Source organism: Schistocerca piceifrons, chromosome 2 (genome assembly GCF_021461385.2).
Source record: "Schistocerca piceifrons isolate TAMUIC-IGC-003096 chromosome 2, iqSchPice1.1, whole genome shotgun sequence".
Classification (NCBI taxonomy): domain Eukaryota; kingdom Metazoa; phylum Arthropoda; class Insecta; order Orthoptera; family Acrididae; genus Schistocerca; species Schistocerca piceifrons.
This window is the reverse complement of record NC_060139.1, coordinates 154,273,907-154,300,068: the sequence shown is the minus strand read 5'-3', so window position 1 is coordinate 154,300,068 and position 26,162 is coordinate 154,273,907. Positions and strand designations below refer to the sequence as shown.

General features: G+C 42.3%; 1 protein-coding gene across 1 annotated transcript in view; it reads left to right on the top strand.

Annotated features, from left to right (window-relative positions):
- Positions 1–26,162, top strand: part of LOC124776268 (protein phosphatase 1 regulatory subunit 7) — an 80,165-nt gene that overhangs the window by 37,724 nt on the left and 16,279 nt on the right. Inside the window, exons 4-6 of the mRNA XM_047251168.1 lie at positions 21,281–21,477; positions 21,891–22,053; positions 22,827–22,943. Of these exons, the coding sequence (XP_047107124.1) occupies positions 21,281–21,477; positions 21,891–22,053; positions 22,827–22,943 (477 nt within the window). The remainder of the gene's footprint in view (positions 1–21,280; positions 21,478–21,890; positions 22,054–22,826; positions 22,944–26,162) is intronic.

The following is a 26,162-nucleotide window of genomic DNA, read 5'->3' as shown; positions in this document are numbered from 1 at the left end:
CCCGTACACCCCTGCCCCAGTGCCTTGATCTGATTTCGACCCATTGGTGAACCAAACAGTATGCCCCGTACGGTGTCGAACTGTTTTTTACCACTGCTCCCTGCTTCCAGTTATTATATTGTAAGGCTTGTTGAAGCAGTTGGGAGTTGTTATATAGTCAGCCGGTAATTCCCCATCCATTCCTATATTTACCTCACTCACTATCTTAGTGTGTGATTCTGGATATCCCAATGAGATCCAGTTTTTACCAGTTTTAAGTCTGTATGCACCAGCTGCTGTCTCCATCTTGACCAGTAGGTGTAGTGGAGGCATGTCTAGCATGGCTTCCATCCCAGCAGTTGGCGTACTGCTAATTCCGCCTGTTATGGCTAAGCAGGCCAGTCTCTGCACCTTAGCAAGCTTCTTAGCTGCAACCTGCTGTTCTACCTTCTTCCACCACACTATGACCTCATAGGAAATCCTAGTCTAACCACCGTGGTATATATCCAGTGCATATCTCTGGGGTTTAGGTCCCAGTTTTTGTCACGAACCCTTCTGTTACTCACTAGAGTACCTTTCGCCTTGGAGCAGACACTCTTAATGTGAGGGGTTCATGTTAGTTTCTCATCTAAGGTTACCCCTAGATATTTCACTATCCCGTTCACAGGTAGAGTTTCATCATAGCGCTTTAGATTCCAACTTGAGTGTTGTATATGCGTCTTTGTGAATGGGACCACAACAGTCTTCTTAGGATTAACCCTTAGATCCTGTTTAATGCGCCAGTCTTTCACAATGTCCAATGCACCTTGTGCCATATATCTAACTGTGTCAGTAAATTTGCCAAGTATTACTATGACAAGGTCATCTGCGTATCCTTGGCAAAAGCATTGTCTGGAATTTAGTTCCACAATAAAGAGGATAGAACTCTTCCTTGTGGACAGCCTCTTGTGGTGTTAATTACCATCTTTTCATTTATCATGGTAGCCTTTACCTTCCTTCCACTAAGCATGGCCCTAGTTCACTTACATATAGTGGTTTATAGGTCACGCACCTGTGCTGCCCTTACCATGGAATCGAAGGTTGCGTTACTGAACCCCCCCCCCCCCCCCCCCTGCCTCCCCTCTGATGTCCAAGATGATGCAGAGGGCTATTTCTTTAAAGTGAAGTGCTTTCTCCACCCTCCCAACGAGTTGATGGAGAGCTGTCTCACATGATTTACCTGATTGATATGCATGTTGGTTTGAATGTAGAGGGGCCCTGATTAGCCTCCTCTCCCCAACACATACATTAACTAGTTTTTCCAATGTTTGAAGAATGAAGGAGGAGAGACTGATTGGTCTCATATCCTTGGCTTTGTATGATCAATTCTCCCTGGCTTTGGAATGAAGACGACCTTCACTGCCCCCCAGGCATTGGGAATGATACCTACTGCTAGGCTAACTCTGAATAACCTGCATAGGACCCTTATGAGATTCTCTCCTGCTTGTTGCAGGAGAGCTGGAAAGATTCTGTCTGGGACAGGTGACTTGAACAGTTGGAATGTTCCCACCACCCATTGGATTTTATTGAAGTCAACACACTCCTTGACTGATTCCCAGTCCTATCTTCAAGTACCTGAGAACCATTGTCTCTCTGGGATCACATTCTGGTCTGTGTTATCAGCCAGAGCATATTGAGGAAAGTGAGTTTTGAGGAGCAGTTCCAGCATCTCATGTGCTGTCTTTGTATATTCCCCATCCTCCTTCCTCAGCGTACCTCCTGGATTAGTTGGTACTTCAGTGAGGATTCTGTGAAGTCTGGCTTGAGCAGTCGTGCTCTCCACTTTCGCACATAATGCCTTCCAGGATGCCTTCTTTGCTTGTCTAATTGCAAGATTGTAGTTGACAAGGGCCTCACAATATTTTGCCCATTGTCCTTTATGCCTCGTAAGGTTAAACAGTCTTCGTACCTGTTTTCTTTGTGTTTCCAAGTTATTGTTTCCACCAAGACACACTCTTATGTGTGCGCTTCTTGGTGATTGTGCAGTTATCGTGGTATGAGGTCACTATGGCAGAGGTAACAGCCTCTCCTACTTCCTCATACTCTATTGGATTCCTTATCAAGGTTTTAATTTCTGATAAGCTTAAGTCCAGGTCCCTCCTATAATGTCTCCCAGTCTGTTTTCCTGGGATTCCTATAGGCCATGGTCTGTCTGATTCCCATTTCAATCTTGAATTTAATGTACATGTGGTCTGATGTGGATGGCTCTAACGCTACGTGCCATTGTTTGACATAGCTGCCCATTATCATGGAACCAAAGGTTATGTCAATTACTTCTCCCGTTCTGCTATTCCTGAATGTAGGTTCATTGCCCCTATTCAGGACCTCCAAGTTGTTAGACAAAAGAAATTCAAGAAAGTAATCACCTATACTGTTGGTGCCCTTGCTACCCCACACTAGGTTGTAGGCATTTGCGTCACATCCAACCAACAGTTGGTCGCCTAGCCGATGGCAAACTTCTGTCAGTCTCCGCACCTCCAAAGGAGGAGGAGAGTTGTCTTCGTGAGGAAGGTATGCCGAGGCCAAAAAAATTTCCCTCGTGATACCTTCCTCACGTTGCTTCATCCTGATGGTCACTAGGTCCCTGGAGCAGAAATCCATCATTGGCATGAAAGAAATTTCATTTCTTACATAGATGTATATAAGTAGGGTTCTTGTATCAGGGCCACATCCACTTCCTGTCAGCCCAGGCAGCAGCTCAGTGCAGCAATGGCCCCTTTACTGTGCTGCAGATTAATCTGCAGCACCTCCTGTCTCCATTTTGCTGCCATAATTGCCTTTGAGGTCTTTGGTTACCCTGATGGTGACTTGTCAGAACCCTAAAAACAATTTCATGTCTTGCTCTCGCTTTGCCTTCAGGGACTTCTCTTTGACCTCCACCAGCAGGGTCCATCCTTCCGGTACAGCCTTCTGATTGATTACTCTCCAGTCCTCTGTCGAGACTTTTGGGTTCTGGACCCCTATTTTCTCAAACAGAGTCTTTGGAGAGACATCCTTAACACTTTGGGTCCTGAGCCATTGCGCGCAAGTGTCTACCATAAAGACTGGCTGATTTTAACGAATTTTAAACTACTACAACTCATGAAAGGTTTCAGTTATATCAATAAAATTACTCTTATTGAAAAACCTAGGCTTTCTTGTTTAAAACCATATATAATACCTTTCTCTTGAATTAATACATACTTTCGACAAGCGTTATTATTATAACTTTGTTTTTGAAAAAAAGGAAAAATTGGTTAAAGGTATATTCCTGTATTTTTTAGAAGGATTTTTTTTATTTTACACAAAAATTGTAATTATGATGGATACAGTATGTCTTATCTACAGTAACTTCCTGTAACTATTTTAGGATGCAATTTTGCTCTTTGTATGGTAAATTTTGAAGCGCGGCATTTTGCACAATGCTACTTTACATTCACTACACTGGTAGCTTGTGTCTTTTCGCCACACTTTGCCAGAAACTTCCTTATTTCCATAAGTGTAATTTCTTTCCACTTTGATAATGAGCAGGTGGGTGAAAGGTAATTTGTGCTTCATAATTTCCTGATGCGTTGTTGAGCATACAGGTTAATTTGTTCCTTTGTATGTTTCATCATACTGTCTGTCAGGAAATATGAAAAAAAATTCTAGAGGTGCACTGTTCTAGTCTAAACTGACAACATTGCATATTCCAAATTGTCCTGAGAATAGATCGATATCTGGTGCACGATCAGTAGTCGTCCAACCTTCTTCAGAATCAGTGCAGCGCGCACGTCTCGGCTTCCCCCTCACCGTTAGTCTCACTCGTTCTTCAGGCACAATATCGACGGGATTACTCGCTGCTGAAGTGCTTGGACACCTGCTCTCCTCTTCTGAATCTATCAGAAGAGTAGTATTTGCAAATAAAATAATAATTAAGTACTGAGAGTTTCTTCAGTGAAAATCTGAATAAAAACTATGCATGTTTTGTTGTCAGAATTCTTTACCTGAACTGCCAGAAACTTCTTCTTGAACGTAGTCCACATCATCATCAGAGTCATCTACAATATCTTCCTCTGACAAATCAACGTCAATTTCTTCTAAATCACGATATAACTCGCGAGCAATTTCTTTGTCCGTCAAGCCACGCTTTGCCATGTCGACACCACTGAGACCGCGCGGGAAAAATTCACTGCTCACAAAACCCGACAAATAAAAAGGGAAGCATGCCCTTCCACAACATGCCCGCACTATCTAGTGGTCAATACTTAAACTACAGTCCATGCAGCGCCTCCCAGACAAGCGGGAGCCATAAGAACACACAAAGGAAAGAAGGGGAAGAACAAGAACACGCGCCCGTAAAATTACGGGCGCCACACTTTTGGGCAGGTCGCGCACGCCCGTATTTTTACGGGTGTCGGATCTTTGGTACCCATATTGATACTTTTGTGGTTTTAAGAAGCCCTGCTGCTGTCTTGACCAGCAGCTTCGCATCCTCCCATGGGGATATCATGGGCACTGTGTGCACCCCCTTACAAACATAAATGATGGCACCACGATCTAGATAGACCCTCCTAAAGTTGGGTCCTGGACCAGTGCCCCCCACCCCACCCCACCCCCAATCTTTCCAAAGAGGGCCATCTGTAAGAGTTCCTCCTGCTGTGAGGTGATTGCTACCAGTGGATAGCCTTTCTGGATAACTGCCATCTTAAAAACTGAGACTGCAATACTATAGGTCTGTTTCCCTATTTCTTGCCTTGGCTTTTTCTGCTCTCACTTATCCATGGAGGAGGGAGTCTGGGATTCCTCTCTTATCCTCTTGCTACCTGTCTTCGATGTTGTGGGGGGGGTCTGCATATCCCCTTCAACTTGAGACAGTTTTTTCTTGGGGGTCTTGGGCTCAAGCCCTTTGAATTCCTTCCACCTGGTTTGGGAAGCCATTCTGTCCCTTCCTTTTGTCTCTGTTCCCTGAGGAGTTCGCTCCTCTTGGCCCCAGACAAGGCTTTAAACTTAATCTGGTCCAACTTCTAAGTTACAGTTCCCACTTCTTGCTCAGGTCTCAACCCTGATTCAGTTGTGGGAGTGCATTCCATTGGTCCTGACCCCAATGTTTAGACGGCTGAGGTCTCAATTTACCCCTCAGTTTGTTTTAATTTATTTTCTTTTGTTGTGCCCATCTTGGTCCCACGAGATTTGGGTATCTACACAGTCTACACCACGAAAACCCCTTGCGGTGTAAGGCTACTTACTCTGGGAGGTCACCCGGTATCCCTGAGGCTCCGTTTGCGACACATCTCCCCATGTGCCATACACCCCTCGGGACGGATTGCATCACACCTTGGGTTGGGAAAGGGAATTGGGTAAGGACTACGAGTGGGTCAGGAAGACAGGACGTTTTGGGACACTCATAGTCTGATCCATGAGCTAAGGCGTCTCTGGCAGTAGGTCCTCTACCTTCGGAATAGCCCTCAGTTTCTGGTGGAAACACAAGCCTCTCCATTCATATGGACAGTGCTTCGTCAAGGTGGTGTCCCCCAGAGAAGAGCATACGTTACATACGACAAGAACATCTTTGGATTTTATGCCCGGTTTCGAGACAAAGTTTTGCTGTGGAAACTATTATAAGCATCTCGCATTGAAGTCTGCACTAAATTTTGAGCTTCTGTAAAAGATTGCCAATCTTTATGGAGATTCAGCATTTGTATAAATTTAGCATGCTTTTTTTGTTGTTTCTGCGACACTGTTCTGACCTGTTGTGTGTACCATGAGGCATCAACTCTGTATTTTGTTAATTTATTTGGTATAAATCTCTCAGTTGCTGGTGATACTATTTCTTTAAATTCAAGCCACATCTGGTCAACAGTTACATTGTTAATTTGGAAGGAGTGGAGATTGGCTCTCAGTAGAGAAAAATAGATCTGTGAAGTTGAGATGAATTTGGACCCCTGGGTTATGGAAACAGTAAGTAAACAGGATGGGTAAGCTGAGATATGAGTGACGTGGTTAGGATTCTTGCTGCTTTGTGTAACGGGTAAAAATTTACATTTTGTACTTTGTTGCTGTCCGTACTCGGCTAATATGTGTGATGTCTTGCAGATGTCTTGTTGTGATCTCTTTCCCAGTGGTCCATATGTAGTTCTATCATCTGAAGTTTTATAGTGTGAGAAATGTCAGCTTGTGTGTTAAAACCAACACACTAAAAAGACCCCCACGGGCTCGCCACCTCTTTGACGGGTTCATGCATGGCTACCATGGGGCCCCAGCCTTTGCAGAATTTTTTCCCTTCTGTGCTGCATGTCTGTCCTCCCTTAGGGAACATGTGTGGTGTGTTATTGGGAATGTTCTGCATTCTGTCGCTGACATAAGAACAGTCTCACCTTCGTTTCTCACTCCCTTTTCCTTTCTTTATTTCCCTTCTCCTGTCGTTCCTCTGCTTTGGTGTTTGAGATTCCTCTTTTGCTTCTTCCTCCCTGTGTGCTCCTGAAGGCCAGCCCCGCATTTGATGTGCAACAGGTGACGGGGTAACGCGTAATTCCCATCCCCGTGTCGAAAGGTAGGGTTCACACATACCCCCTGATACAGGCCAAGCCCATGGAGGGGTGATTGCCTGAGCTGTAACCTTCCCAAATTGCCGATTGATCCCTCTGTCAGCTGTTCGGGAAGTGTGACCTGAGGTGTGAACAATCACCTAAGGCGGGTGTGCCCCCTTGTGAAGGGGTCCCCCAGTTGGAAGGAGCGCGCCATCAGAGACGCTGGCAATCATGGGGGATTTCCTTGTGGTGAGTCAATCATCTTCCCACTCAATGTCTACAAAACATAATCAGGCTAGTGATTCAAAGACCCTTCCCACTGCACCCTGGTTCCTCGTGGTCTCGCATACTGAATACGGTCAGTCCTTCGCCACGATAAATCCGTTTATTATTCAGAAAGGTGTTGATGCAGTTGCCGGCCCTGTGAAATCCTGCTCTTGTTTACGGAATGGCACTTTGCTTTTGGAGACCACTTCTGATTCTCAAGCACAACAATGCTTGCTGCCTCATTTCTTCATGGGTATCCTGTTGGTGTCGAGGCCCATAGAACTTTGAATTCTTCCCGTGGTGTAATTTATGCCAAGCTGCTCAATGGCCTAACCGAGGCCGAAATTCAATATTACCTCTCTGATCAGGGTGTCATTGCCATCCATTGTTTAATGCAAAAGGTACATTCCTCCTTAGTACCCACCCACACTTTTTTCTCACCTTTGATAGAGTGGTGCTTCCGTCGAAGATCAAAGCAGGCTATGAAATTATCACAGACCAGCTTTACTTTCTGAACATGATGCGCTGCTATCAGGGTCATCATTTCACCCACACTAGAACGTCTTGTCAACACCCAGCCAAATGGGTCACCTGTGGTAAGGTTGCGCATGAGGACGATTGTCCACCTCCTTCTCCCCACTTTATCAACTGCAGTGGCGACCATGCCACCTCATTTTGGGAGCGGGCTGTTCAAGAGATCCGAGTTAAGGAAAAAGTGCCTTACCCAGTCGCTCGCAAGTTACTGTCTAGTTGCAAATCAGGCGTCTCGCGTCTGGTACCTACAGTTCTGTTCTTGCTACCCCTCACTCCATGAAGGACATGGCCACGCAGACATGTGACCTCCAATTCAGCTCTGAGGTTGTGAAATTGCCCAGTGTCAAGGTAGCATTGCCATCCCCCCGTTCATCTGTACAATAAGCTGTCAAACTCTCGCCTCAAGGGGTGAAGCTACCAGCCACACAACCGGTAGGCCGGAATGGACGGAAGGAGTACTGTCGTGAAGACTTCTTCCATCCCTCCACCAACAACCATTTTTCACCATTGGACTCCACAGATCGGCCATACAAGCAAGCTGATGCTTCTGTGGACCCCATGGAGCAGGATCCTCCTGCTTCTGTGCCCTGTAGTAGCGACTGTTCCCCAGCTGTCACTCGGCAGCTGCCGAGGTGACACCCCAATATCTCCCCCTCATCATGACTCTCCTCCAGTGGAATGTTCATGGTCTTCGGTCCCACAAAAAGGATTTATGGCTGCTTTTAGCATGCTGCTCGTGGGGGATGACATTCATAGTCAACTCATCTCCCTGACTACAAATCTTCAAGCTGTTGCAGTACACCTTTCCTTTTCCCACCTGACTTTTTCCCTCTGTACCATTTATGTCCTTCTGTCATTCGCTGTCACCAGGGCAGACTTCCTTCAGCGTATTGAGCAACTACGTCCCACATTTTTGCAACTTGGTGACTAATGCGCATCATCCCCATTGGGGTTCTCCCAGAACCTGTCAGAGAGGTGCCGCCTTGGCTGACCTTCTTAACCAACTTAACCTTTTCTGTTTTAACACCAGAACATCCACTTTCCTATCCGACTCCTCGCACACCTATTCCCATTTGGACCTATCCTTGTGCACTGCCCAGCTTGCCTCTTGTCTCGAGTGGTCTGTTCTTTCTGACACCTACTCTTGCGACCATTTCCCGTGTGCTATCCATTTGCTGACTCCTACCCCATCTGCGTGCACACCCAAATGGCAGTTTGCTAAGGCTGACTGGCAGCTTTACTCCTCCTTGGTGACCTTCGAAGAGCAAGATTTCACCAGTTGTGATGACCAGGTGAAATATCTCACAAACCTTATCCTTAATGCTGCAGAACATTCCATTTCCCGCACTTCCTCTTTACCACGTCGTGTCCCAGTCCCTTGGTGGACTGAGGCATGCCGCGATGCAATTCGCATTTTTAACCACCATCCTACAATGGCAAACTGCATTCATTATAAACAGATGAGTGCAAAGTGTTGTCATGTTCTTCGGGATAGCAAAAGAGCTTGCTGGATTTCATCCACTAGTTCTTTTAGCAGTTCCACCCCTTTCTCTGTCGTGTGGGTCAACCTTCGACAGCTCTCTGGGACGAAGATCCATTCCCCAATTTCCAGCCTAACAGTAACTGATGATGTCATTGTGGTCCCTATTGCTATCTCCAACACCTTGGGCCACCATTTTGTGGAAATTTCGCGCTCTTCCCACTATCACCCTGCCTTCCTTCATCAGAAACAAGTGGAGGAGACGTGGGCAATACGCTTCTCTTCTCTAAATCGTGAGTGCTGCAATGCCGCCTTTACTATAAGGGAGCTAGATCAGGCTCTCAGTTCTTCCTGATCCTCCGCTCCAGGGCCAGACACCATCCACATTCAGATGTTGCAGCACATTTCTCTTCCAGGCAAGCACTTTCTGCTTAACATGTACAACCGCATCTGAGCAGAGTACCTGCAACTATCCCGTTGGGTGTGAACCCTTCACCGCCTTGGCTTCGTGAAGTGGCCTGTGTTAACTTTGGCATTAATTCGCTTCCTAAGGACACTACTCCAGCCTCAATCTATCGCCTTCAGTTTCACAACTTTCGCACGGGACTTTGTGATTGTACCTTTGTATATACTGATGGCTCTCAGACTGATTGTGGGGTTGGGTGTGCCTTTGTCATTTGCACCCATCTCTTTCGATATCGGCTTCTGGGAAACTGCATCGTATTTACAGCCGAGCTCTTTGCCCTGTATCAGGCCACGGAGTACATCTGGCGGCACAGCCTTTTCAATTGTGTCCTCTGGTCAGACTCACTCAGCGCCCTTCAAAGTTTATGTATGCTGTACACCACCCATCCCTTAGTGCAGCAGGTCCAGGAAAACTGTCACTTGCTCACTCTTGGTGCAGCCAGTATGATGTTTCTGTGGGTTCCTGGTCATGTTGGCCTGCCAGGAATCAAGTCTGCTGACGCTGGTGCCAAGGCTGCAGTCCTCATACCTCAGCCTGAGTGTTCCTGTATTTCCTTCGATGATCTCTTGTGTTGCCGTCTGACAGGAGGTGGTGTTCCTTTGGCGTTGCCAATGGTCCTTGCTTCGCAGGAATAAGCTCTGGCTGATTAAGCCTCTTCCAGCAGCTTGGACGACCGCCTCCCAGCCCTCCTGCAGGGGTAGGTCATTTTAAGTAGACTGCGTATTGGGCAGTGCCTTTTTAGCTATCGTCATGTGATAAGTGATGCTACTCCACCACTTTGTACACATTGTGCCCAAGTTTTAACTGTCCTCCACTTCCTGACAGACTGCCAATTTTTTAACCGTTCACATTCCTGCTTGGGTTTGCCGTTTTGAGTTATCGGCCATTTTAACAAATGACATGCGGGCTGTCAACCGCATTTTACTTTTTATCTGCCAAAGTAATATGGCAAAGGCCATCTAATTTTTAGTTTTGGGCCTCTGTTTCTGTATGGTGTCTTTTTTTTAGCCCTTTTTCCATGCACGCTTTTAGCTGTCTTCTATTATGTCCATTGGGACTGACGTATAGTCATTTTTTAACTTCTCCCTGTCTTCGTATTCTATAGTTTTGACTGAGTGCATATGACCCCATTTATTTTTTTCACCCTAAAGAAAAACAAAACCAAACACTAAAAAGAGGACACCATCCATCATCGACAGCCATTGGCTTAGAGAGAATTAAGTGTGAATTTCGGCAGGTATTGCTGATGCTTACTGTAGAAGCCCCGATTTGATAGGTAGCATTTCTCTTTTGTAGTATGTCATCTCCACTGGTAACTTTTACTATACCGTGTGGGTTCCAGAAGTAATTCATTCCTTTCCTAGAGGTAGAGGGGCTGAGTTCTCCAGCATGGTGCCTCTATTACTCGTTTTTATTCAATTCAGCCATTCACTATTCATGCAGAAGTTTAGATAGGTCAGAGTGCTTGTTACCGTAAATGGTATTTCATATGTTTAGTGATTTTGCATTACATAATAAAACAACTTGCTAACATTAAATTTTGTCACAAATTATTATAGGCAACAGAGTTTTCCCTCTGTGATCTTTTACTGTTTCCTGGAATGAAAATAAGCTGATTGGAAAGCATGTTTTGGATATAGAACATTGGAAACTAAAATCTGTGAACACATGATACAGTTGTTACAAAAGCGGTAACTCTTAACTGATGTTTCCTCATCGACAACGCTTTATCACCTGATTCAAAGTAGTGTGGCCTGAGCTCCCAGTTGGTGCACGTTGACAGTGCAGAAAGATACGTATATAGCTTCTTCTCTGTGTTTACTTCGTAGATTATTACTTAAATTGTGTGTGAGTTTCGTATAGGAGGTGTAATTTCGAGTTTTAGTTACTGTAATCATAAATTCAGGCAGATTGTAGCGCAGTCGTTAGGCATTTGTACAGGTTAGTTCATACATTCTTTGCGTGTTTCCCTTGCGTTACCTAGGCACGGACTCGTGTTTCAGTAACTGTTGTTCAACATCGATTAGAATGGACAGGGACTGTGATTGCTGTGTTCGGATGAGGGCTGAGTTGGCATCCCTTCGCTCACAGCTGGAGGCGGCGCTGACTTTGGTCGCGCAGCTTGAGGCTGTTGCCAATGGGCACCACTGTGGGGAGCCGGACTTGGGTATCACGGGGATGTCAACCTCATCCCGTCTGTCCCCAGATCGGTCTGCCGCAGTGGTTGCCCCGGTTGCTGCCCGCAGTGGGGCTGAGCCCTCGCCTGCGGTTGATAGGGAGGTTGTTCCAAGGCGTGGCAGGCAGCGAAAGACGTCCCCGGAGGCTGATCAGAAAGCCTCCCCGGTGCGTCTGACAAACAGGTTTCAGGTACTGTCTCTGGCTGAGCCAGATGCAGCTGCCTGCCCTGTTTCAGAGGATGATTCTCAGCCTTCAAGGTCCGGGCAATCACAGAAGGTGGGCTTATTGGTAGTTGGCAGCTCTAATGTTAGGCGCGTAATGGGGCCCCTTAGGGATATGGCGGCTAAGGAGGGGAAGAAATCCAGTGTGCACTCTGTGTGCATTCCAGGTGGAATCATTCCTGATGTGGAAAGGGTCCTTCCGGATGCCATGAAGAGCACAGGGTGCAGCCAGCTGCAGGTGGTGGCACATGTCGGCACTAATGACATGTGTTGCTTTGGATCTGAGGAAATTCTCTCTGGATTCCAGCGGCTGTCTGATTTGGTGAAGGCTGCTGGTCTTGCTTACGAGATGAAGGCAGAGCTCACCATCTGCAGCATCATTGACAGAACCGACTGCGGACCTTTGGTGCAGAGCCGGGTGGAGGGTCTGAATCAGAGGCTCAGACGGTTTTGCGACCGTGTTGGCTGCAGATTCCTTGACTTGCGCCATAGGGTGGTGGGGTTTCGGGTTCCGCTGAATAGGTCAGCTGGCGGCTACACGGGTAGCGGAGGCTGTGTGACGTGGACTGGGCGGTTTTTTAGGTTAGAAGGCCTCAGGAAAGTACGGGATGGGCTGCAATCTCAAAGGGTGCATGGCAAATACAGGACGTGCTTGGATCAAGGAACAGTCGGAATTGTTGTTGTAAATTGTTGTAGTTGTGCTGGGAAAGTCCCTGAGCTTCAAGTGCTAATAGAAAGCACAGAAGTTGAAATCATTATAGGTACAGAAAGCTGGCTAAAGCCTGAAATAAGTTCTGCAGAAATTTTTACGAAGTCTCAGACGGTGTTCAGGAAAGATAGATTAGGCAGAATTGGTGGTGGAGTGTTTGTGTGTGTCAGTAGTGGTTTATCTTGTAGTGAAGTCGAAGTAGATACTCCGTGCAAATTGGTATGTGTGGAGGTTATACTTAACAGCCGAACTAAGTTAATAATTGGCTCCTTCTACCGACCCCCAGACTCCGATGATATAGTTGCTGAACAGTTCAGGGAAAATTTGAGTCTCGTAAAAAATAAATACCCCACTCATACGGTTATAGTTGTTGGGGACTTCAACCTTCCCTCGATATGTTGGCAAAAATAGTTGTTCAAAACCGGTGGTAGGCAGAGATTGTCCTAAATGCTTTCTCCGAAAATTATTTCGAGCAGTTAGTCCACGAACCCAAGTGAATTGTAAATGGTTGCGAAATCACACTTGACCTCTTAGCCACAAACAATCCAGAGCTAATAGAGAGCATCATGACTGATACAGGGATTAGTGATCACAAGGTCGTTGTAGCTAGGCTCAATACCGTTTCTTCCAAATCCACCAGAAACAAACGCAAAATAATTTTATTTAAAAAAGCGGATAAAGTGTCACTAGAAGCCTTCCTAGGAGACAATCTCCATTCCTTCCGAACTGACTATGCAAATGTAGATGAGATGTGGCTCAAATTCAAAGAAATAGTAGCAACAGCAATTGAGAGATTCATACCTCATAAATTGGTAAGAGATGGAACTGATCCCCCGTGGTACACAAAACAGGTCCGAACGCTGTTGCAGAGGCAACGGAAAAAGCATGCGAAGTTCAGAAGAACGCGAAATCCCGAAGATTGGCTAAAATTTACAGACGCGCGAAATTTGGCATGGGCTTCAATGCGAGATGCCTTTAATAGGTTCCACAACGAAATATTGTCTCGAAATTTGGTAGAAAATCCGAAGAAATTCTGGTCGTATGTAAAGTACGCAAGTGGCAAGATGCAGTCAATACCTTCGCTGCGCAGTGCCGATGGTACTGTTACTGATGACTGTGTCACTAAAGTGGAGTTATTGAACGCAGTTTTCCGAAATTCCTTCACCAGGGAAGACGAATGGAATATTCCAAAATTTGGAACACGAACAACTGCTAGCATGAGTTTCTTAGAAGTAGATACCTTAGGGGTTGCGAAGCAACTCAGATCGATTGATACGGGCAAGTCTTCAGGTCCAGATTGTATACCGATTAGGTTCCTTTCAGATTATGCTGATACAATAGCTCCCTACTTAGCAGTCATATACAACCGCTCGCTGACTGATAGATCTGTACCTACAGATTGGAAAATTGCACAGGTCGCACCAGTGTTTAAGAAGGATAGTAGGAGTAATCCATCGAACTACAGACCTATATCATTGACGTCGGTTTGCAGTAGGGTTTTGGAGCATATACTGTATTCAGACATTATGAATCACCTAGAAGGGAACGATGTATTGATACGTAATCAGCATGGTTTCAGAAAACATCGTTCTTGTGCAACGCAGCTAGCTCTTTATTCGCATGAAGTAATGGCCGCTATCGACAGGGGATCTCAAGTTGATTCCATATTTCTAGATTTCCGGAAAGCTTTTGACACCGTTCCTCACAAGTGACTTCTAATCAAGCTGCGGGCCTATGGGGTATTGTCTCAGTTGTGCGACTGGATTCGTGATTTCCTGTCAGGAAGGTCGCAGTTCGTAGTAATAGATGGCAAATCATCGAATAAAACTGGAGTGATATTAGGTGTTCCCCAGGGAAGCGTCCTGGGACCTCTGCTATTCCTGATCTATATAAATGACCTGGGTGACAATCTGGCAGTCCTCTTAGGTTGTTCGCAGATGATGCTGTAATTTACCGTCTAGTAAGGTCATCCGAAGACCAGTATCAGTTGCAAAGCGATTTAGAAAAGATTGCTGTATGGTGTGGCAGGTGGCAGTTGACGCTAAATAACAAAATGTGAGAGGTGATCCACATGAGTTCCAAAAGAAATCCGTTGGAATTCGATTACTCGATAAATAGTATCATTCTCAAGGCTGTCAATTCAACTAAGTACCTGGGTGTTAAATTACGAACAACTTCAGTTGGAAAGACCACATAGATAATATTGTGGAGAAGGGGAGCCAAAGGTTGCGTTTCATTGGCAGGACACTTAGAAGATGCAACAAGTCCACTAAAGAGACAGCTTGCACTACACTCGTTCGTCCTCTGTTAGAATATTGCTGCGCGGTGTGGGATCCTTACCAGGTGGGATTGACGGAGGACATCGAAAAGGTGCAAAAAAGGGCAGCTCGTTTTGTATTATCACGTAATAGGGGAGAGAGTGTGGCAGATATGATACGCAAGTTGGGATAGAAGTCATTAAAGCAAAGACGTTTTTCATTGCGGCGAGATCTATTTACTAAATTTCAGTCACCAACTTTCTCTTCCGAATGCGAAAATATTTATTGAGCCCAACCTACATAGGTAGGAATGATCATCAAAATAAAATAATAGAAATCAGAGCTCGAACAGAAAGGTTTAGGTGTTCGTTTTTCCCGCGCGCTGTTCGGGAGTGGAATGGTAGAGAGATAGTATGATTGTGGTTCGATGAACCCTCTGCCAAGCACTTAAATGTGAATTGCAGAGTAATCATTAGATGTAGATGTAGATGTAGTGCGTAGTGACAGCACCTATAGGCATTCACTTCTAGACTGAGAAGTTTTCACTGTGCGATCGTAGCTATTGAATAGACAAGCGTCTACAAAATCATAATTTTAATTTTCATTTCGTTTGTCCTCCCTTTTACACTACAGGGTGAACATTGATAAAACTGCAGGGATGGATTCCTGACCGGAAATTAAGGAAGAAAGGTCATATGAACATACGTCTAGAAATGCATCATTGCCACGGTAGATGATGCTATGGATGGAAGTACCTCTGACCATGTGTCGTGTTTTCCTTGTGCATTGCAGGCTGTGTGATTGACACAGCATACTGTAAGCAGCAGAATGGTCCAGTACTCATGTCAGAAACAAGCTGAGATGGTGTTTGTGTACGCTCAAGCAGATGGAAACAGTTTGGGGGCAGAACTCAGTCCTCCAGATCTGGTGTATGCACAGTCCACCACCTCCTTGACGTCCGTCTGAAAGATCTGTGATCACGCAAATGCCCAAAAAGGGCTTGAAATGTGTGATGTGGTTGGTGTCTGTGAGGGTACTTGTTTTGGTACAGCCGCGCTGCCTCTCATTCATTTCCGTCTGCTTTACTGTACACAAACACCATCTCAGCTTGTTTCTGACATGAGTACTGGACCATTCTGCTGCTTACAGTATGCTGTGTCAATCACACAGCCTGCAACACACAAGAAACACATAGCACATGATCAGAGGAACTATCATTTGTCAGCACCATCTAATGTGTCAGCGAGGCATTTGTGCACAGATGTTCACAGGACCTTTTTTCTCCATTTCTAGTCAGAAATCCGTCAATACAGTTTGGTGGGTCTATTAATGCTCACCCTGTATATTATGTAGAGCTGATTATGAATTATGTGGAACAGTAGCAGAGAGAAACAGTTTTGGACTAACTGTGTACATTATCCGACAAGAAGTACCCAGACACTCTGCTTGGAACACTTTCAGTGAGATTTCTGAATGTCAATGGAGGAATGGCAGCCCATTCTTCCTCAAGAGCCAAAACCAGATAATAAAGTGATGTTGGACATTGGGGTCTGGAGCAAAAGTGACATTCTAAAAAAATTCCAAAGATGTTGCTTAAGTTTAGGTTGGGACTCTGAACAAGCCAGTCCATTTCAGGTATGTTATTGTCCACAAATAGTTGCCTCACAGATGCTGCATGGTCACGGTGATACAAGCAGTCACCATCTCTGAACTCTTCCTCTACTATGCATTGTATAGAATGCTGTTAAATGTTTTCATATCATTCCACACTTAGAACTTGCTTAAGCGTAGTAAGAGAACCACATGCTAACCACAAAAAATACCCCCATATGATAAACGTACCTCCTCCGTACGTTACTGTTGATGATTACACATGACAGCAGGTACAATTCACCAAAACCAAATGCCTCCATCGGATTACTCCAGGATGTAGTGTGATTCATCACCCCAAATCTCTCATTTCCAGAGATCCACTGTCCAGTGGCCTCACACTTTACATCACCTAAAGTGTCGCTTAGCACTGGTGTAAGAAAAGCTCAGCCGTTTGTACCCCATTCTTTTTAACTCGTTGTGCATGTTATGTTAGCTAGAATGCTGATAGTTCTTTTGAACACACAAATGATTCCTTCCACTGATATCATGGCTTTTTTTACAATGACCCTCTGCAGTGCTCAATGGTCCGTGTCCGTCAGTACATGAGGTCTGCCTGCTCTTGTTTTAGCTGTGTTTGTTCCATCACACTTTCAGTTCAGTCAACATGGGCAGCTTTAGAAGGATTTGAAATGTCCCTGATGGGATTGTTACTTGTGACATCAAATGACTAGTCAGCACTCGAATTCACTGAGCTCTCCTGACTGACCCATTCTGCTGTTACTGCTTCTCTGATGATAAGTCAATACTCCCTACCTCCTTAAAATGGTGGGTTCACCTCTCATCACATCTGGGGTCAGTTCTACATGACATACGGGTGTGCTGCACTTGGGAGCGACACTCATCAGTACACATTGTGACAGCAGCTAAATTGGATGAAATTGAAGTCTTCTGTGTTTTTGTTGTATTAACTAAAGCCCACAAGACTTTAAAAAAACCATGGAGTGGATCCTATTAAGAAATTTAATAACTGTAAAGAGGTCATTCATGTTCTTTGTGAAAATGTGGAAGATGATTAGAATATATTCTTCAGTATTTGTGCTTGGCCTTAGCCTATTTTGAAAAATTTTTGAACAGGATAAATTCAGATATGAAGAAGCAACACACAACTCTGTTTAATTGTGTGTCATTCTTCCAAGGACATTGTTTCTTATGATTAATTCTCCCTCAGCAATCAACAAAATGTTTGTTCAGCTATATAAACTAACCAATTACTCTTGCTTAAATAAGCTACTAATAAATATAATGTATATTTCTGTTGTGACTATGTGACTTGATAAAGCATTTATGAACAAATTTCGTTACATGGAGTATGTCACCAGTTTATGATTCTAATTACCAACCTACTTCCTATACCTCTCCCATCCTCTTCAGTTTAAAAAATAGTTATTAATTATCTGCATCCTCCTCCATACTCTACATACCAATTTGAAATGATTCTACCACATACAGTGTTCTAGGATCTCTTCCTATTCCATTCATGTGTGTAGCACAGAAAAATTACTTCTTAAATTCCTCTGTGCATGCTGTAATCTCAATGGCTCCAAGCAACAAGCATCTGAGAGGACACACATTGTTCAGTTGAGCATGCAAAGTCATACAGTGTAGTGACACCCAGAGCAGCACAGACTTTCAGCACATTGACCTTAACATTGTAGCAGAGTGAGAGGTGCCAACAGTGGCGTGCCCAACAGCAACACTAGACAGAGTGGCACCATGGTAGGTTTTTAGCCGAGTCCCTGTTCTGTGTACGTTTTATTTATTCTGGTATTGGAAACATACGTATTATACACACTTATGACCATATTACTTTTGCCCAAAACTTGGCCATTTCCATTGCATTTTCTTTTCCTTAATGTTCATCTACTGTGCAGGAGCCAGGACACAGTCAACATTGAAGCATATGAGAAACACTCTGGACTTCTCCACAGTCACACTGAATACTATCTTGCCAGATTAACCTTTGACTTGCCAACTCCAGATTTCAGTCTCTTCAGGGACTTCAAGTTGTCCATTTCTTTTCACAGCCAGGAGGTAGAGTTTCTGAAACTCTTTCCCAGCCAGGGGGAAGGTAATTTGTTGCCCTAAATAGTGGCAACCTAGCTTTCTTATCAGTGTCTCTAAGTGCTATCGATGTCCTAAGGAAACTCCTCCTTACTTCAATGGTTGTGTGTGCAGTTCGTGCCCGTACAGAGGATGCGTTCTCTCCTGCTACACTCCCCCCCCCCCCCCCCCCCCCCCCCCCCCCCTCTCCTCGGTCACAGCTATTTTTCTTGGAACAGGAGGTGGTGCTATTCCCGTGAGGTGTTAAAGCCATTCAACAGGAATGGATTTCAAGCAGCCTGTTACAATCCTGCAGGTGTCATTGAGAGCTATGCCTACCTGTTTGGCATGTGTTGAATTACACTAAACAGGACATGATTACTCTCCTGCATAATAGTACAGTGTAAGGACAGAGGTTCATAGAGTTTCAGGTTGACTGCTTCACTTTGATGCAACCAGCTTCCATAGAAAATCGTACCTGGCAGCTCTGAGGAGAATGAACATTGCCAGATCGTATTCATCATAATTATAGGGGCCTAGAATCCAGCATGATCGTTGGTGTTCCGTTAGGTACACAACAACACAACACACTTATTCTGGTGTGCAAAGCCAGTAATTTGAGTAGCAGCCATTATACATCTGATGTGTTAATGTCAATGGCTGTGTCCTATCTTTGAGGCCTCTGTGATTTTATCTTTCAACAAAATAATATCACAAATTACCTGCACTGTCCTGACCTACCTTGATATGGAGGATGTGGCTATTCTCCTGGCAGCACATTCTCCACAGCTCTCAGTCGTTGAAAACACCTGGTCATGGCTTACAGTGGGATGGGCACGCCATCATTCACAACCACTACAATTAGTGAACACTGGCATATAGCTGAAGCATCATGGAATGACAAACTCATGTATGTCATCTGAGGTCAGTTCGAATTGATGCTCAGATGGATTAGAGCTGTAGTTGCTGTGAGAAGTGGCAGCTCTGTGTACTAAATCTCACACCTTTATAAGTCCAAATTACCTACATATTTAATCATGTATTCTTCATACTGTACGTATATACATAATAGGCAATATTTTGTTGTTTGCTGTCCTTTGTGGACTTGCAGTTGAAATGATGGGTAGTACTGTATCTGTATCACTCACATTTTCAGAGATACAAATTTAAACTGTATTTCCCACTGTAAAGGAACATTTAGAAGCAGATTTCAGCAATTGTGCTCTTGCTTTTCTACCTTTAATTTCAATTCCTGTATTATCTTTGAGTGCCTGAACCGTAACATTGGAGCCACTGACAGGCTTTACATATAATGAGAATTTCTTTGGGTTTTGTGAGACGTCTTTCTAAAAGATTCTGCAGTGGTTGTTGTTAAAGGTATAATTACATATTCCTCTTGTAATAGCCAAACACACATCAGTGTCTGTCTATTTAGATGCTGTTTGTTTAGAAGTGTCTTTAATAGTGACGGTGTACCATGGAGTGTCCCTATGTATCCACTGCTTGTCTAACTATTCTTCTAAACCTGAGCCACAGTCCCTCTACATGCTCCTGCCCAGAGATAAATGTGTCATAGGTTCCAACGTATGGTATGAAACTCTTCCAAATATAATGTGTCCAGATATTATGGTCCAAAATCTTAGAACATATGTGTGTCTGTTCAGTTAATTTTACAATATTGTGATACCTGCACTGAATAGTAATAATGAAATGTTAATGGGTTCACCATGAAGCTGAAATGTGAGACTATTAGAAGTAAAAGATACATTTTTTTTCCTAACTGCACAGAACATGAAGTGTTGTATTAAATTTTTTGTATACTAGAACAAAAATATTTGTTGAAATACTAAATTTGGAAATGAATTAACCATGCTTTGTATTTTTTTTCTTCTCTAGGGCTCGCTGCGTAATATATGTCAGATAATGACATGATTATTACTAAGATGTTCCAGAATAGCTGCTTATAATAACTAATCTTTATTCACAACAGATTGTTTCAGCATTTATCACCATTGTCAGTTACGTCTAAGCTGATGTGACCTCCATATTATGTCATTAGTGAACTGTCTTCTTACAGTCACTGTTTGAATAAGATGGTAATTTATATAAATACATTGAAAATAATGTGTTAATTATGGTTTGACAGTAATTTGACAGTTCAACACTTATGACACTGTAGTCTCTCTCTCTCTCTCTCTCTCTCTCTCTCTCTCTCTCTCTCTCTCTCTCTCACACACACACACACACACACACACACACACACACAGTGCCATAAAAGTTGAACTGTCAAACCATAATTAACATATTATTTTCAATATATTTATGTAAATCACCATTTTATTAAAACAGTGACAGTTATAAGACAGTTCACTAATGATGTAATGTGGACATCACATCAGCCTAGACATACTTGACAATGGTGATAAATACCAAAACAGTCTGTTGTGAATAAAGATTAGTTATTGTAAGCAGCTATTCTGCTGATGCATCTTTCTAATAATCATGTCATTATCTTGCTTCATATACTGCGTATTATGTATTGTTGGTAACAAAACTTCCTTGGCAACTTTAGTAAGGTCTGCCCTGCATATTACCTGGTAGTTTCCCCATCTGAACAGTTCCACACACTTCAGAGTACATGCATTTTCCTTCGTACCAGTCATTTATATGAATTCTGATGTGATGTGGAAGCAGCTTTAATGTAACCAAACTTGAGCGTTAGTTTCTTATTTATCATATCTCACTGCAGTCTAATTTTGGAACAGTACACAGTATTACATTTGTTTGGGATCTCGAATTGAAACATAATCCACGTTTATTTATTTACAGTTTAGCATACTTATAAAATAAAGCCTTTGTATTGTTTGTTTGTGTGTAATGTGGTAACTGCAGACTTGCATGACAATCTTTTTCTCTTATTTGTTGTGATTCATAAATTAGCTAACATTGCGTACTTTTGTCATTTTAGGAACTGGACTTGAATCATCAGAGAATAAGAAAACTTGAGAACTTGGAGCCCCTTACTAAGATAGAACGACTGTATTTTCGATGGAACCTAATTAAAAAAATTGAAAATTTACATACCTTAGTTACATTGAAAGAGCTTGAGCTGTATGATAACCAGATCACAGTCATTGAAAATTTGGATACACTTGTCAATCTGGAGTAAGTGTTCTGATTCATATGTTTAAAAAAAATTTCAAGAATTACACAGGACAGAGAGTTAGCCCATTTTTGCAACCATATAATAAAAATAATGTTTTACAATTATTTATAGAACTTAAATACTGCTTATGTACAAGTTGATCTTTGGTTCACCTGTCCATTTACCAGTTAAAGTTCCTTGCCTTACCACTGTTCACAAGTATTTTTTTATGTTTTCGAAGGTATTATATTCGAGACGGTCAACATTTGAGGTATGTGTAATTTGTTCTGCTTGATGTCTCATTCTACAGGACTTGATGTCACTTAACATTCTCATCACTCTCCAGTTCACTCTTTTTGTACCATTTGAAAACAGTAGCATGATTGAAAAGGTTTAATTTCAGTAAATTGTTATTACTTTTTTTTCTCCACAGGATTTTGGACTTGTCATTTAATAGGATACGTGAAATAGGAGGCTTACAAAACTTGCAGAAACTTGAAAAATTGTTTCTCAGTTCTAATAAAATTGCGAAAATTGAAAATGTTAACTGCTTAAAGAAATTAGTTCTTCTCGAACTTGGAGATAATAAATTGCGGGTGAGTTAAGACTTATGTAGTGTCTAACAATAATTCATTCTATGCTTTATATATATGTAATAGAAAGTGTGGAATGGTATTTGTTTTACTTTGATTGGCGGAAGCGTTTTCTTTTTTTTTGTGAATATACTAAAAGTTTTGTAAATGAAGAATTTAAAAGTCACAGTTGTTACATGATTGATTGTAGTAACAGGGAGAATGTTTGTATTAAGCTCATGGAAATATGGCAAATGAGCAGAATTTAGTAGCAGAAACCCAGAATTCACTAATTTTGTACTGTCTTATTGATGATTCCTTACAGTGAACATTTCCAAAATAGGATCTCTTACAGGTTTAGTGGATGTACTTTAATAAAATAACTGTCAGTTTATCAGTAGGCCTCAGTCTGAAGAAACAAATATTTTGCTTCAATGTGGTGCCTAATTTTTCAGAAACACAAAACTGATGGCACCATAGGTTTCATTTATTTAAAAAACGTTTCATTCTTTAGACACGACAGTATGGCTAGAACAGTGACCAAAATTGCAAAGGAAATACTAGGCATGAGTGAAGGATGTTGATTTCATTCCATACCATACAAAGAATAAATATACAGGGAACTACCCCTTTATTCATGTTATTATTTGTTTACTACTACTATTACTATTATTATTATTTTGGTTCTGCAATGTCTAATACAGTTTTTGTGTGTATTGTATCTGTATTTGAATGTTATTGTTCATTGAGTATATGTTGCTCATTCACAGTAATATTATTGTATTCTGTTGTTTCAGAAAATAGAGAACCTTGAGGGGTTAGATACCTTACGACATTTGTACCTTGGGAAGAACAAAATTACAAAAATTGAGAACCTGGAGTCACTAAAGCAACTAGAGATCCTTAGCCTACAGGTATTTCACAAACTAAATGAAAAAGTTTAATCTTAGGTATTACTTGTTACACTGAAAATAAATTGTATTGTCACAGTAAAGATTTCATTTTTTTCTTGGTAGTCCATAATGTATGTTAGATTACTCATAAACAAAATGAATATAGAAAATCTCACTTAACTTTGGAGTACCTGGGGCAACACACACTTTTACTATTGTCTGCTTGCTTCTCAGCCAGCAGATTAAGTTGTGTGTATTGAATGGTGTGGACTGAATACTACACCCTCTAAAAAATTATTACTTTTTTTTTCAAATGTGAGGAGAAGTGAGCCGTACCATGAAGTTGTTAAAAAACTAGAGAAAAAAAAGTGCCTTAGTTTGTAACTTTTTTTCAGGGCAGTTTATAGTTCTCTGCATCTTCCTAAGTGGAGAGCAATAACAGATGGAATTCTTAGCTGTATATTTGAAGGCCAGGCTAAACTAGAGTTTTTCACGTCCTCTCCAAAGAAAAAGAAAGCTTTGTGATAATATGTGTATATTTGTAGGATAGGTGTGATTTAAGATAACTGATATGTTACATAACTGTTGACAGAATTATGAAATTTTACTCTATCTCACAACACAGTTGACCTGTAGCAGTCCTACTGCACTAATTATAAACCCTCCTGAGAAAAGTGCTAAAAATTATGATAACACATATTGTCTTTGATAGTGGCATAAACTTCCAGGTAGTACACAACTCAGCCCATCACAAGATATAACAATACCAATTTAAATACTGTTTTGCCACGCTGGTTAGCTGCATGGTCTGAGGCATCCTGTCACGGTCCGTGCGGCTCCCCACGTCGGAGGTTCGAGTCCTCCATTGGGCATGGGTGTTTGTGTTGTCCATAGAATAAGTTAGTTTAAGTTAGATTAAGTAGTGTATAGATTTAGGGACTGATGACCTCAGCGGTTTGGTCCCATAAGACCTTACCACAAATTTCCAGATTAAATACTGTTTTACTCCACAACCAAAAAATAGTTACAACACTCACTTTTTGTGGCCAGAATTTGCCTTCAGGCGATGAAAAGTGTAGAACCACAAAAGAAATGTATAAAAGTAAAATTGACACACTACCTAGCTTTTTAAAGTAGTAGTTTCTGCCTTGAGGAGGAGAGAGAGAGAGAGAGAGAGAGAGAGAGAGGGGTACCTTGAGGAGGAGAGAGAGAGAGGTATGTTGGAGGAGATTAAGAGACAAGGACAACTCCCTGAGACTCCAGGATGAGATAGACCCACCTGTGATGAGGATTGGTTGACAAAAATGGAGGGGAGCCATCTGAGAGAGTAGGTTGGAGATAGTACATTGATATGCATTGTGCCAGGGCTGAGTGAGAAATAAACTGTCCCCACCTATCCCATTCTCCTATAGGGGAATATTAGTTCCGACGACTAGGTCATGTGTCACATCCTGAATAAAAGTACTGTCAGACATTCTGTTTTATAATTTGTTAGGTTTCTCAACTGAATCTTCTTCTTCTTCTTCTGTGGGAGCTCTACAGCCCTTGCTGAGCTTTGGCATTTTCAGTGATTTTCCTCCACATTTCTCAGTTGTTTGCTGCTCTTTTCCACCCACAGACTCCCATACTGGTGATATCTACTATTATGTCGTCAATCCATTTTCTCTCGGCCCTCCCTTTTCGCCTAGCTGAATGGATCACACCTTTCATAATTTTCTTTGGAATTCTATCCTCTGCCATTCTCTTCATGTGTCCCAGCCATCGTATTCACTGTGATTTCACAAATTTTACTATGTCCCTGTCTTGTATTAATACCTGTAATTCACTGTTGTAGCATATTCTCCAGCCTTCTTCTTCCCTTATTGGACCATAGTATTTTCCGCACAAAGGTTCCTAGTGCATTTTTGTCATGTTCTGTCAACATCCATACCTCTGATCTGTACGTGATCTCTGGGTGGACTAGGGCATAATATATTTGTGGTTTTGTTTTTCTTGTAACAAGGCTATTTCTGAAAAGTTGCATATTTGCAAAGTAAGCTCTGTTTCCTGTTTATATCCTTTCCCTTATGGCCTTTCCAAAACTGTTATCATTTGCTATAAGGGCTCCCAAGTAGTTAAAAGAGGACACTCCTTTGAAGTATTTACTGTTGATGTTCAGATCTTTAGGGGTTCTTTAGCCTCAGATTGTGACATTACCATACATTTTGTTTTGTTTTCATTTACGTTGAGGCCAATTTGTAATGCTTCTGTTTCCATTGCCTGATATGTTTCTTGGAGTGTATTGATATTTCTTCCTACAATAGTAAGGTCATCAGTGTACGCACATATCTGGCTAGTTTTCATAAATGTGATCCTCTTTTGTTGATTTATGTACTACACTATGCAGGGCTGTATTGAATAGGACCTTGCTTCATGCCGTTATTAAAGTCAAATCTTTCACTTGTTCTGCTAAAGACCTTTGCTTTTGCTCTTGTCTACATCATTGTCATTCTGACGAGTCTTACTAGCTTAGCACATACACCAACTTCTTCCAGTACTCTATATAGTTCTTGCTGGATTATGCTGACAAAGGCTTGTTTGAAGTTGACAAATAGGAAATGCAGATCTACATCATATTCATAGAACTTTTCCATTATTTGTCATACCACAAATGTTTGATCAGCTGTTCCTCTGACTGGTCAAAAGCCACACTGATAGTCCCTTAGCATGTCTTCTGCGCACTTCTGTATCCTTTCGTTTAATATATTTGTGAAGATCTTACAGGCTGTGCTTAGGAGTGTTACACACTAAAGTTTTCACATGCTGTTCTATTCCCTTTCTTATAACTGGGGATTATTATTCCATTTTTCCAATTATCTGACATAGTTTCCGTTCCCCATATACATGATATTAATGTGTGCGGTTCCTTTATTACAGCCTCTCCACCAGCTTTTATTAATTCCAGGATTATGCTGTCTTTCCCAGGGCCTCGATTATTTTTTGTCCGCCTTAGTTTTGATATTGTTCACTTTGTCTCACCAACCAAAAAAAATAACATTGTTGGTGTCTTTATCTTAGTTGAAAAAGTTGTAAAAACATGTTGCTCAAAGTTTTATCTATCTTGCAATTAATTGTCTTTGTGAATATTCATCACAAATATCTTTAATGTGCCAAAAGATTAAAAACTTTCTAAAGCTAAGATCACACAAATATTTATTTATTTAAAACAACCGATAGACTTTGCCATCATCTTCAAGTCTG